This window comes from Cyprinus carpio, chromosome A19 (genome assembly GCF_018340385.1).
Source record: "Cyprinus carpio isolate SPL01 chromosome A19, ASM1834038v1, whole genome shotgun sequence".
In the NCBI taxonomy this organism is placed as follows: Eukaryota; Metazoa; Chordata; class Actinopteri; order Cypriniformes; family Cyprinidae; genus Cyprinus; species Cyprinus carpio.
This window is the reverse complement of record NC_056590.1, coordinates 15,063,490-15,076,360: the sequence shown is the minus strand read 5'-3', so window position 1 is coordinate 15,076,360 and position 12,871 is coordinate 15,063,490. Positions and strand designations below refer to the sequence as shown.

Below are 12,871 nucleotides of genomic sequence, written 5' to 3'. Positions count from 1 at the left end.
TCTGAGGAGTATAAACCGTCCAGCAGGTCTGATTAGATTTGCACTCTTGTCTTCATCAACGTCATATGAAGAGTACTATGGTTAAAGTTTATCTGACTGATCTGTTCTCTTGCGTTACCATGTTTCTGTACATTTCTGTACTTGAGGCTTAAGCTTCAAATGCAAAAGTATTAACAGTTGTCATTCTTGTTTACTCTTGCAGAAGAGGTTGACTACAGCAGCTTTGGCACCAGCACTCTGACCCGGAAAAAGAAGGCCGTGGTCACTCTTCGCAACGACCTGTACCGCAAACGGCCCCACATCCGCATTGGCATGCCTCAGGATTTCCGTCCCGTGTCGTCTATTATTGACGTGGACATCCTTCCTGAATCTCACCGGAGAGTTCGGCTCTACCGGCATGGCTCGGACAAGCCCCTGGGATTCTACATCCGTGATGGAACCAGTGTCCGTGTTACACCCCATGGCTTGGAAAAGGTCCCAGGTATCTTCATTTCCCGTCTGGTACCTGGAGGCCTGGCCGATAGCACGGGCCTGCTGGCCGTCAATGATGAGGTCTTGGAGGTCAATGGCATCGAGGTCACAGGAAAAACGTTGGACCAGGTGACTGACATGATGATTGCAAACAGCCACAACCTTATTGTGACTGTGAAGCCGGTGAACCAGCGCAACAATGTGGTGCGCAGCAGTCGTATCTCGGCCAGCTCTGGTCAGTCATCCGACAGCAGCGGTTCGGTGGGATACCCTTCCATCACCGCTCCCACCGGTGCCACCGCCATCTCTCATGGCTACAGCCCAGAGGACCTGGAGAGTGACGAGGAGTCGGACATTGTAATTGAGAGCAACATCAAGAGGCCATCACGACGTTCCAATGCCTCGGTAGCTTCAACTGCATCCCGGTCCCAGACGCAAGCAACCACTGTGACCCCACCCAGCCCCCCTACACGACCCCAAACAAGGCCTCCATCCACAGTGTCCACAGCGTCTTTCCACTCTCAACCGAGCTTTAATGGCATAGTGCACAATAGTTTGAGTTTCAAGTTGCAGAAGGACCTTACCCTCCAACACCACCCCTACCACAGCAGCAACCCCGCTATGCGGGAGAGCAACTGCAGCCTACACAAAATCCTCAGCAGCCTGAGGACAGACCCCCGTCACAGCCTGGCTTTACCCAGAGGAGGGGTGGAGGAGGATGGCACAGTCATCACTTTATAATACATGTACTCTCTTAAAATCCAGCCCTCCCAGAGACTCTGCCTTTCAGCCTGGGACATCAGACTCGACTTTGAACCTCACCAAACTTTAAGGGATTTAAATAATGAATAATTTAACAGAAACAATATCTGGAATTTTAATCTTTTTTTTTTTTTAAATGTTTGCTTTCCCTGTTGTAATGTCTTAACTGTCAAAAATGTTTCAGATTTAGTGGCATGTCTCTTTTTCTAAGCAGAACCACTTTTTTATCTCGTCTATCAGTGTTTCTCAGTTCTTGTTTAGCTCTGGTTTATTTTAATCATGTTTTCTAAATGTCTCTTGGGACCAGAAATTGGGCTTAGACCTGTGCTACTGTTGTCTTCTGTTTAAACTTTGTATCTGAAAACAAACATGTGCCCCAGTGTAATAGAAAAGCCAGTTACATTGTGCAAATGGCAAAATGAATTTACACTTAATCATAAATACAAACATTTTGTTTTCCCTGCCTAATCCAAGTTAATAACTAAATAGCATTAATATTCATTATCATGAATTTTTGGTGATAATCTGCTGCTGTTTAGTACATCTGTATGTCACTTCAGTGTTAATGAAGCCACTCAGATCCACACAGTTGAACAGACTGCTGTCTCATAGTAGTCAGATTTTTAATGTTGATGTAGCCACTGATCATACTTAAAGGGACAGTACTCCCCAAAATTGAAAATTCTGTCATGATTGACTCACCTTCAACTTGCTCCAAACCTGTAAGAGTTTCTTTCTTCTGTTGAACACAAAAGAAGATATTTTGAAAAATGTTGGTAACCAAACAGTTGACGGTAGCCATTGACTTACAAAGTTGTTTGTTTGTTTCCAGTCAGTGTCTACCGTCAACTGTTTGGTAAACAACATTCTTCAGAATATCTTCTTTTGTGTTCAACAGAAGAGAGAAATTCTTACAGGTTTGGAGCAACTTGAGGTTGAGTAAATGATGACAGAATTTTCAATTTTGGGGAGTACTGTCCCTTTAAGTCCAGTCAAACTTAAGCTATTAAATGGACAAAGTCTTATATCATCCTGTTTTACATCGGGAACGCACAGTTTATTCCCAGTAATTCTGTTTATAGATATAGTCTGGAATATTTTTTGTATATAATTTAAAACCAATGTGGATGTACCTTCTTTTGCTTTGACTGCATCGTTTTTGTCTTCTTGAACAAAGACTTACCTTCATATCCACCATTTATGTGCCTTACTGCCCCTCCTACAGACATAGTTCACTCAAACAGACCAAGTATTTGGATCTGTCCACTGGAAATATTTTCCTTTTGGTAAAAGCAAGGACATGGTATAACACGTGCGTGTGCGAGTCGAAAAACTTTAGCTGTGAGTCGCCATCTGCTGGTCACCGCCTGAACTGCTTCTCTTTGGATGAAAAACCTTTTTTTTTTTTTTTTTTTTTTTTTTTTTTTTATTACTGTTCATGTCTTGGTTCATCTATATGTGTATTTCCATTAACATTAAATAAATTTAATAGAAATCCAAAACAAGACGAGCTAAAAAGCAGATTTCAACATATGTCTTAAGTCAGTCTTGGTAGGACAGTTTCAGCGTCATATTTATGGTTTAATGCAATAAAGTTCAGTGTCTAAATGATCCTCATAAAACGAAATATTAGTCAGGCAGTCGAACCACATTTAAAGTGGTAGTTTAAAGCCCTTTTAATACAAAAAAGATAAGATGCATGTGAATAGTCTAAATTGTTTTTACTGATGTCAGTCTTTTTTTTAGAAAAAAAAAATACAATTCTGAGATGGACAAATGCATTTTGTTGTTCTTTCATTACATTATTTTAAGCGATCAGAGATCTTTCATGAACCATTTTAAATTAAATAGTTTTATAAATCAGGAAACGCCAATGTCAGCTAATCTAATTAAATAATAATAATAAATTCAATAAAAATTTATTTTTTTGAACCCTGAATATCACATGACCAACATGTTTCTCTATCTATCTATGTGTATTATTATTATTTATGTTTATTTTGTTTTATTTTTTTGAACCCTGAATATCACATGACCAACATGTGGCCAACTCGTTCACTGACTGGCTGTTAGACCCGCGCATGCGCACATGCTGCTCTGCGTCCGCTTCCACATAAACAAGAGCAGTGTTGTGGCTAGCGAAACATGGAGCATCGCTTTGACAGGGCGGCAGCGATGCTGTCACCTCTGGAGGAGTCCAGCGCGGAGGTGAGTAGAGACAGCGGCATCGTGTCCCAGAGCGCCAGCAGCCTGTCCATGGTGAGCGAGGCCCTGAGCAGCGGCACTGTGTCTCAGAGCCCGAGCTTCGGCGCTGCAGTGGCCCAGAGCCCGAGCTCAGCAGCGGGAGAGACCCAGGACCAAAGCGAGCCGGAGCAGACACAAGACGACGAGCTCCTGACACACACCGCGGTCACTTACTCCTCTTACATCAGAGCCAGCGCGGAAGAAGAGGTGAGGATCTTTTTGGCACGTCTGTTTAATATATGATAATGCCCAAACACCAATGTAAACAATAAAATCAGGACAGGAAAACCTTCAGTTTATGATATGATATGATATATTATACAGCTTGGCTAATATATTATTACATAAGTCAAGCATGCTGTGATTTGATCAGACTACAGCACAATTTTAAATGTGCTATTGAAATCTAAACAATAATTTAATATTGATATTACACTAAAAAAAAAAAAAAAATTATTTTAAGTTAACACATTTTAAAAATAACACATTTTAAGTAAATTTTATATTTAATTTCACATATAGAATTCTGTAAAATCTACTTAGCTAAGTTAAAAAAGAAATTAAGTAAATATTACATAATTATATTTAATTTAACATATAGAATTCTGTAAAATCTACTTAGCTAAGTTAAATAAATTTAACAAAGAAAAGTAGTTTAGTAACTTTAGCTCGGCCAGTAAAAGTTTGAGTAATTTTTACTTGGCAATACTTTGATTTTATTCAATACAGCACCTAATTAAACCACACTTTTAAAGTGTATGTTTTACTCAAAAACATACAGCCTAAGTAAATAATACAATGAATATCATGCAGACACCATATCTACATAATTACTAATGCGGCACTGTCAGACTTCAGTACTTGGTACACAATGATAGTAACATTCTGAGTATGAATGTGTCATTTTGAGTTGAAAATTAACCCCTGATGCAACAAAATCGCAAATGACTAAACCTAACAACAAAAGCAATGATAAAACAGTGTAAATACAGCTGGGAAACAGCCAAAATCAAACTTATTAATTATCATGCCCCAGTGCATGATGGGAACACCAGTATCAGAGAAGTTGAGTAGGTTTTACTTAATTTTATAACGGCGTAAGTTGCATTGCTTCACTGACACTCACAAATCCTCTCCTGTGGCCTCATGGGATAGTAAAGTGTCCATCAGATGCACACTTCAGAATCTCACCGGATTTAGTAGTTCATCTGAGTGCATTTCTGATTAATTGCTGTATTCCATTTACCTAACAGTACTGATGTCAGTATTGAAAGTATCAATACTCAAATAAAAAATATTGAAATAAAGATAGTAGGGATGGGCATATCAGTACTGATGTCAGTATTGAAAGTATCAATACTCAAATAAAAAATATTGAGTGATTTAAAAAATACCAGTGAATTTGTTCATTTAACAAGATATTTAATGCATACAGTATGCACTGAATTGAACGAATAACATATGTTAGCGAAAATTTATGTAGGACAGAACTATTTTACTGCTCATTCTGGACACACACACATGCTGCAAGACAGAACTAATCAATCAGTGAGAGCGTTCGCTCACTGCTGACAATGCATTCAAACAGGGCTGCTTTTCCCAAAAGCATCATAAAAAAACACTGATGCTTTTCTGAAATGCAGTCCAGCACAATTCTTATCAGAGGACAGAAAAACATAATATGTTTGAGTTATTTCACAGTAAACAAATTAAAATTGTAGCCTATTTTTTTAATCGAATGTTACAAGTTCATATTGATCGTGTTCTGTTCTGTAACTAACGTTAATATAAATCATACACTGTCAGGGTTGCATTTTAAGGGTGCATCTGGCAGTCCCTTATGATAATGAACCATGGTTTTACTATAGTATTTGTAGATTTGGTTACCACTACAGTAAACATATTTTAACCACGTGTAAACAAAACTATTATCTAATGAGTTGTAATTAAGGTGTATTAAATGTTAAAATAACTTTCAAATATAAGGTTGAATGGGCATCATTACCTATTTTATTCTTAATAATTAAATAATGAAATAATTTAAAAGTTTAGTTTAGGGGGATTGGTATCGATATCGACGATACTGTATAATATTGTTCTCAAAACTCGGTTTTATAGTTCCTCCAAAAAACAACACCAGAACTCATAACATAACACAGAATTTCTGACTTCTGAGTACAGATTGAACACAGCATTATAATACTGTGAATTTGGACATACTACTCGGCTCACATACTGGTTTTCACCTGTTATGTAATATGGAAGTAGTCATATTCGGTTGCAGGGAGTGGGTCCTATACACTAACTGTGTGCATGTGCAAATTTGTGCATCATATGTGCATATGAACACTTTTACAAACAAATCCTGATTCATCAATAACTTTCATGCTAAAATGACATGTTTTGTCAATTTACAAAAAATTGCAGAAACTGACTCAAAGGTCAAATTGTTGCTCATTTGGACTCTCATTAATCTTTTTGTAAGAAGTTCTTCTGTGTGTGTGAATACGAGTAATCCACACAATTGTCTTTGGATGAGAGCCATTGTCTCCACCTACTGGCAAAACAATGTTACATGCAGAAAGTGTCATCGAAATTTCCCCAACACATCTGGACATGCAAAATAAAAAGATCCTGGAGTCGGAAGTGTTTCACTGCTTGTATCACTCTTCTTGTACAAGTTAATTATAAACTGATGAACTGAGTGTGTTAGACATGTTGGCTTTCAGTATATGGTTACTACCATGAGTATAATATCAGATTCCTCACATAATAACACTTTATGATGCTAACTGTAATAAGGTGATTCTGGTAGAAATACAGTTTTGATCGGAGTTCCTGTATGTATAGATAAAGAGAATCAAGTTAAACAAATAATACCACATCTCTGTATTTTTTTAAACCATATTTGTTGGAGAAAGCATGTGAACCTGAACGTTGTCCGTTCATATAAAGAGATAATTGAAGTCAGTTGTTTCAGTTCATGAGGTTAAAATCATGTGATTTTAGCGCCCCCTGCTCTATTGAAAAACATGAACCTGGGTTTGGCCATGCTTCTGTCAAAAAAGAAAGTTTAAATTAACCAGGCTGAAAAAGATTACAAAACTATTTGTGAAGAGTTGAATGGAGAACAGTGTGAAGAAATTCAACCCCCCCCCCCACTTGCTTTAAGTCTGTATCTCAAGCTTTTTGATGACCAACTCAAAGTGTCTTCCACACATCTGTGTACTCATCCTGTCGGAGCACAGTGTAGTTATTGTTTAAAGCCTAATTTGTTGAGTGTGGTATGGGATAAAGAAAGACTGACTTGTTCTTTGCGCTGCTGACCGAATTATATTAAATTCATGACACATGACTTTAATTGACACAATTATATTTAGAGTATATCATGTGATTTATTATGTATTTGCTGTGCAGGTCCTGTGCTTGGAGAAAAGCCTGGAGGAAATGCTTACAAGAGTCGATGAGTTTGTTGGTATGCTTGATATGGTAAGATCCATGTCTTTGCTTTTACAGAGTTGTCTTCTTTGAAGTTGTTTTAACAAGTTAGTGAAGAAAGTATTCAATGCAAAGCCACACTTATGGAATGCACATTTTTAAATTCAGCGTGTATCCAATAAGCAGTGTTGTTATTGTTAACTAAACCTAAAACTTTTACTTATCATTTTTCATTGGTTTAAATAAAATCAAGTTTAAATGTTGCCTAGCCAACTAACTGACACAAAGTATAAGTTTAATAACTACAACACTAAACTAAAGCTTAAAAGAAATATAAAAAAAAAATAATCTAAATAAATACTATAATTGTATAAAATATAAAAAAATACTATAATAGTAAATAAATAAAACAGAAAATAAAACTTCCACTGTGGTCTAATATGAGTTAAGAATCAAGTCCCCCTGCCTAAAATAAATAGGCAGCTATATTCTATATAATTTATAAGGACCCATTTATACCATGTGGGAAAAGGCAAGATATTATACAAAAATTAGTTACTGTACTGAAGCCATTATCTGGAATATTATCTGAGAAATACCAACCTTTGTATCAAGTTCCCAAAATCCACTAGAAGAATAATGGTAGATGTATAAACCTTTTTTATGATTCTCTGATTAAAAATGGCAATGCAATGTAAAATGTGATTTAAAATATATATGTTAGTTAAGTAGCAGCCCTTATTTTCCATGATAAATATTGTTCCATAGCAGCTTTACAGCTTTACTTTACTTACTAGCAGCTTTGACTGCCCTTAAAAAACATCTTCCCCCTAGATCCCTGTTGTTGTCTCCTTAAACCCCTGCTTTAATAAGCACTGTGGCCATCTGTGTTTAACTGACAAATCTGCAAAGAAATGAGTATTCTAGATAACTTTTTGATTTTTTTTATATAGATTCGAAACGACACCTCACAGGTGGTCAATGAGAACCTACCACAGATACAAAGAAAATCTGAAGAGATGAGAGAGATTTACCAAAAAATTGACAAATTGGAGGTAATAACTTTAAGTTTCAAGTGTAAACCATGGTGATAAATGGACATTTTTGTTGTTGTTTCAAGTGTGCTGTCTAATTCTCAGGCCTTTGTCAAAATGGTTGGAGTCAGTGTCAGTGCAATGGAAGAACAAGTAACTCAAGTCGAAGGAGAAGTTGGGACCCTACCAGGCGCCTTCAAAAAGATCTTCCGCACAATGGCCGTACCAGGTTTTTTAAATGTGAGCTCTTTATATATAAAACCCCAATTCCAGAAAAGTTGGGACGTTTTGTGAAATTCCGTAAAATCGAGAATATGTTATTTGTTCATTCTCTTTAACCTTTATTGAATTGACTAAAGTACAAAGAGAAAATCTCCAATGTTTTCACTTACCTACTTAATTTTATTTTGTAAATATAAACTAACCTTGATTTTGATGGCTGCAATACACTCTGGGACAGAGGCATGTTTAACACTGTGTCACATCAACTTTCCTTTTAAGTACAATGTTAAATTGTTTGGGAATTGAGGATACTAATTGTTAATGTTTTGCAAGCCAAATTTTTGTCCAATCTCGCTTGATACAATACTTCAGATGCTCAGCAGTCTGTGATCGCTGTTCTCTGATTCTCCTTTTCATGACTAGTCATACATTTTCAATAAGAGACAGATCAGTCTCACACATTCACTCTGTGTCTACGAAACCACGCTGTTGTAGCACATGCAGAATGAGACCTGGCATTGTCTTGATCTAATAACCATGGACTTCCCATGAAAGACGTTGTCTTGATGGCATTATATGCCTCTGTACAATCCCAATATATGCCTAAATGGTACCATTGCATATATGCCTGTACCCCATGCCGTTTGCTCTGCTGCAGCCCCATACAATGACAGACGTTTGTTTGTCATCTGTCACTGGTAAAAGTCTGGATGCTCCTTTTTGTCTTGTCCATTTTTTCCAGAAACAAGCTGAAATGTGGACTCATCTGAGCACAGCACACTTTTACACTGTCTTTTTAACTATCTGAGATGAGCTCAGGCCCAGAGAACCCCAAGGCATCACTGCATAGAGCTGATGTATAGCTTTCTCCTCGAGTAACAGAGATTCATGTTGCATTTACTGATCCAGCGGCAGACTGTGTTAAGTGACAGTGTTTTTCTGAAGTACTCCTGAGCCCATGTGGCTATATTTAACACGTAGCATGACGCATTCTTATGCAATGCCATCTGAGGGCTCAAAGGTCACACAAATTCACCTGAGGTTTCCTGTCTTTGCCCTACACAGAAAGAGATTTCTCTGGATTCCCTGAATCTTTTCACAATATTATATATGGTAGTTGGTGAAAGACCTAAATTCTTTTTCGATTTTGCATTGAGAAATGTGAATTTTTGGTTTGTTTAACACTTTTCTAATGATAATGAGTCATGACACAGCTTGACTTGCAGAGACTGAGATGTTCCTTTTATTTATGATCCCTCACCTATTAAAAATTCATCTGCTTACTGTGAACTGTTTCAAAACTGTTTAAAATGGATATTCTGTAACCTTTTCACTTTGATTTTGCCTCTGTCCCAAATCTTTCGGTGTGTGTTACAGCCATCAAAATCAAAATTTGTCTATATTTACAAGTTGTTCAGTGAAGCTTTTCTCTGCACTTTTCTCAATCAAATTAAAGTTAAAGACAATTAACAAATCACAGATTCTTGGTTTTATTGCATTTTACAAAACATCCCAACTTTTCTGGATTTGGGCTTGTACAGACATGCCTGCCGTATTATTTGGCATACCTCAAAAATTGTACAACTGGTAACAAATATTTACTTCCTCTTCTTTGTCTTCAGAAACCTGCTAGCCCAAGAAGGCAATCACAAAGACATCAAGAGCTTCCCAGTGTATTTAGGACAGAAGATTACTTTAAACCTCAGTCTGAGCAGTGAAAGAGAGACTATCGTATTGACTTCATGAAGTACCGACCAAGAGCAGGGTTCTCCAACATCAGCAGTGCTGCCTGCTTTCAAATGCGAACACAAACATTTCACAGTCACTTTATCTGCAGCTTAATTAAGGAATCCTGATCAAAGCCAACTGTTGTTTTAGTAGGCAGTCTAACGGCAGCTAGTTTTATAATCAACAGAAGCTTTGGTTTTAAATAACTTTTGTTTTTTCCTGAAGTGCCTCTCCAGGAAGCCTGACAATGTTTCTTATAAATGGGAAAGCATGCTCGAAAAATGTCAGAACATCAGTTGAAACGTTTATATGATTTTTACTCCAACTTGTACATAGTTTTACAGCTTTATAATTGTTTTGCCCTCAATCTTTTCTTCCAGTGCTTGAGATCTTTTTGCACTACTTTTACTGTTGCTATTTACTGTATCACTGATCTGTCTTCTTAAGGTCTCAGATTTGGTGTCTGGCACATGTTGACAATGAATATGTAATGAATTCATGTAACCGGTGTAATCGACTCTGGGTTATTATGTAGCATACAGTGCCGCACTCAGCCAAACAATCACCACAACAAATATTGTCATGGACCATTTACTTTTATACTTAAATGTCCATGGACAGTTGTGTTATGCTAATTGTTAGATAATTGTGATAATGATAGTCTATTTGTAATAAATTTCCAAATGTAGCCTACCATAAAGTGACTACGTTTCATTACTGATCAAAGGTTGTTAATGGTCAGCTGCACAGTTTTGTAAGGAGTCAGATGGAAGAGTTGATGTACACCTGTATTACAATCAAAGTGAGAACTATGAACAATGACAAACAGAGGAAAATAAAAGAAATCACTGAAGAATAGTTTAAATTAAATATTTTAAGAGAAATATTTTATTTAACTCCACATGGTCACACCGAATACTTTTTCCATGTGTAAGCAAATAGTCTGTTTTACCAGTAGTTTCTCAATACTTGAGTCAGTTTTTCAAAACTTCTGAATTACATTCAATGGCTACACCTTTCAAATGACATGAATTATTTTCTCACTCAAACACAACCACCACCAAAACTCTTTGTACCTACAGGCCAATTTAAATACTCTTTTCAAAACTTTTAAACTTAATTTCAAAACGTGCCATTATACAAAACGGAATAAAACGGTAATTTGCTAGATTTCTACAGTTATATTTAAATATATTCCAAATCTTAAAAAAAAAAAAAAAAAAAAAAAAAAAAAAAAAAAACAATTAGATGTAGCTGAACACCAACACATGTTTGTTTTTCGATTAAAGGAGACAATTAAGGAATAATTTTGTTCTGGGATGTAAACATGGCCCATGTGACATCTATTACAGTGAATTCTAACAGTAAAGAGTGTCATTCTTGTTTTGTGAATAAATTTTACAATAGGAAACATTGTTTAATGCTACCTGTTGTTCGTGTTTTTAGGTCATTGTTTTATGAGTGATGGAGTGCTTGTTGGGTGATGACCTTTGCTAGTGTTATGGAAAAGTGAGTCGATCGTATGAAGTGTTTTGGTAGTTTCAATGCATTTTGGATGCAGAATTTACTGCTGTGGGAAGAACTGTGAAGAGTTCAGAAAAAAGAGACGCAAGTATCCTAGAGATGCCCTAGAGATTGTAAATGAATGGATGAATGGTTCAGTTGAAACTCTAGTCAATCACTAGACAAGGTTTACTTTTTTTTTTTTTTTTTATTCAGCGGAATAGGAACAGATATCGATATTTGCCATACAAATGAAACTAAAATGTCTTAAAAGTAATAGCGCAAAAGAATCATTAAATTGGTTATTTTAACGTGTTCCTTAAAATGAACAAATTTGAGCAAATTAATGATTTTCCATTAAGTGTGTTCGACTTTATTATTATTATTATTAAAGATATGCTTAGGGAATGCAGTGCAAACAAATGCCATTGAAAAGAGCCAGGGGTTCAAGGATGGCCAAACAATACATAGCAATTAAAAATCAGAAGAGAGAGAGAAAAAATAATAATAAAATAATGACATCAAAACCAATTACATTAAAAATAAATAAATAAATGGGAAAAATTAAACAAATCAATCAATCTCAGAACAATCTTTTCTACAAAACATTAAAATTATACGAAAACACCAAAAAGTGAACATACATTCAAAGCTTTAGTTGCCAGGCTTTTTGTTACAGTAGGTAGACAAGGATTAAATATAAATCTTAATATATTGTTGAAACATGGGGGTAACTTTCATAATCTTGCATAAAGCAATAAATAAATAAAGCGAAATAGGTTGCAAAGAAAGTAAACCTTTTCATATTGCTTCTCAAAAGTGAAAAATACAAACAAAACATCTTTAAAGTAAAGATCAAACAATGATGACGATGAAGTTTACAATGAACTGGTAAATGTCTTATCAAAGTGCTCTTGTATGAACACAGTGCCAAAAAAGAGCGTTTCTGGTTGTGTCACAGAAAGTACAGTTCACATCTGTAGCCTACTTAATTTCAATGTTGACACAATAAAGGTTTTAACAGGATAGTACTGACGAATAAGCTTAAAAGAAATCTATGTAACCTTATTTACCGATAGCGAGAAATATCAGTGTAAAAGAGTTAAAGGATGCAATTATTTCTGGGTCTTATGAGTTATTTAAATATCTGGATGATTTTGTACTTGAAGAAATCTTAGCTTTGTTTAATGCTGTGTGGGCAGAGGGTCATTTGCCAAAGGAGTGGAAACATGCAGGGGTCATTCTGCCAAGGGAGTGGCACATGACCCGAATTCATGGTCCTATAGCACTCACAGCAGTGACCTGTAAGATTATGTAGAGGATGGTAACTAACAGATTAGTATATTTTTAGAAACTAGAAGGTTTTTTTTTTTTTTTTTTTTTTTTTTTTTAAAAAAAAAAAAAAAAAAAAAAAAAAAAAAAAAAAAAAAAAAAAAAAAAAAAAAAAAACCCCCCCCCCCCCCCCCCCC

The 12,871-nt window shown here is 36.0% G+C and overlaps 2 protein-coding genes across 2 annotated transcripts in view; both read left to right on the top strand.

Moving 5' to 3' along the window:
• The window catches only part of LOC109078265 (partitioning defective 6 homolog gamma-like), a 42,354-nt gene extending 40,399 nt beyond the window's left edge, over window positions 1-1,955 (top strand). The window contains exon 3 of the mRNA XM_042776725.1: window positions 203-1,955. Within this exon, the coding sequence (XP_042632659.1) occupies window positions 203-1,212 (1,010 nt within the window). The 3' untranslated portion in view covers window positions 1,213-1,955. The remainder of the gene's footprint in view (window positions 1-202) is intronic.
• A 1,341-nt stretch (window positions 1,956-3,296) lies between these two features.
• LOC109111685 (biogenesis of lysosome-related organelles complex 1 subunit 4-like) lies at window positions 3,297-10,592 on the top strand. Its single transcript, XM_019124651.2, has 5 exons — window positions 3,297-3,684; window positions 6,895-6,966; window positions 7,869-7,970; window positions 8,055-8,189; window positions 9,794-10,592. The coding sequence occupies exons 1-5, from the start codon at window positions 3,379-3,381 to the stop codon at window positions 9,887-9,889; spliced, it is 711 nt and encodes a 236-aa protein (XP_018980196.1). The 5' UTR covers window positions 3,297-3,378; the 3' UTR covers window positions 9,890-10,592.
• The last annotated feature ends 2,279 nt before the right edge of the window (window positions 10,593-12,871 follow it).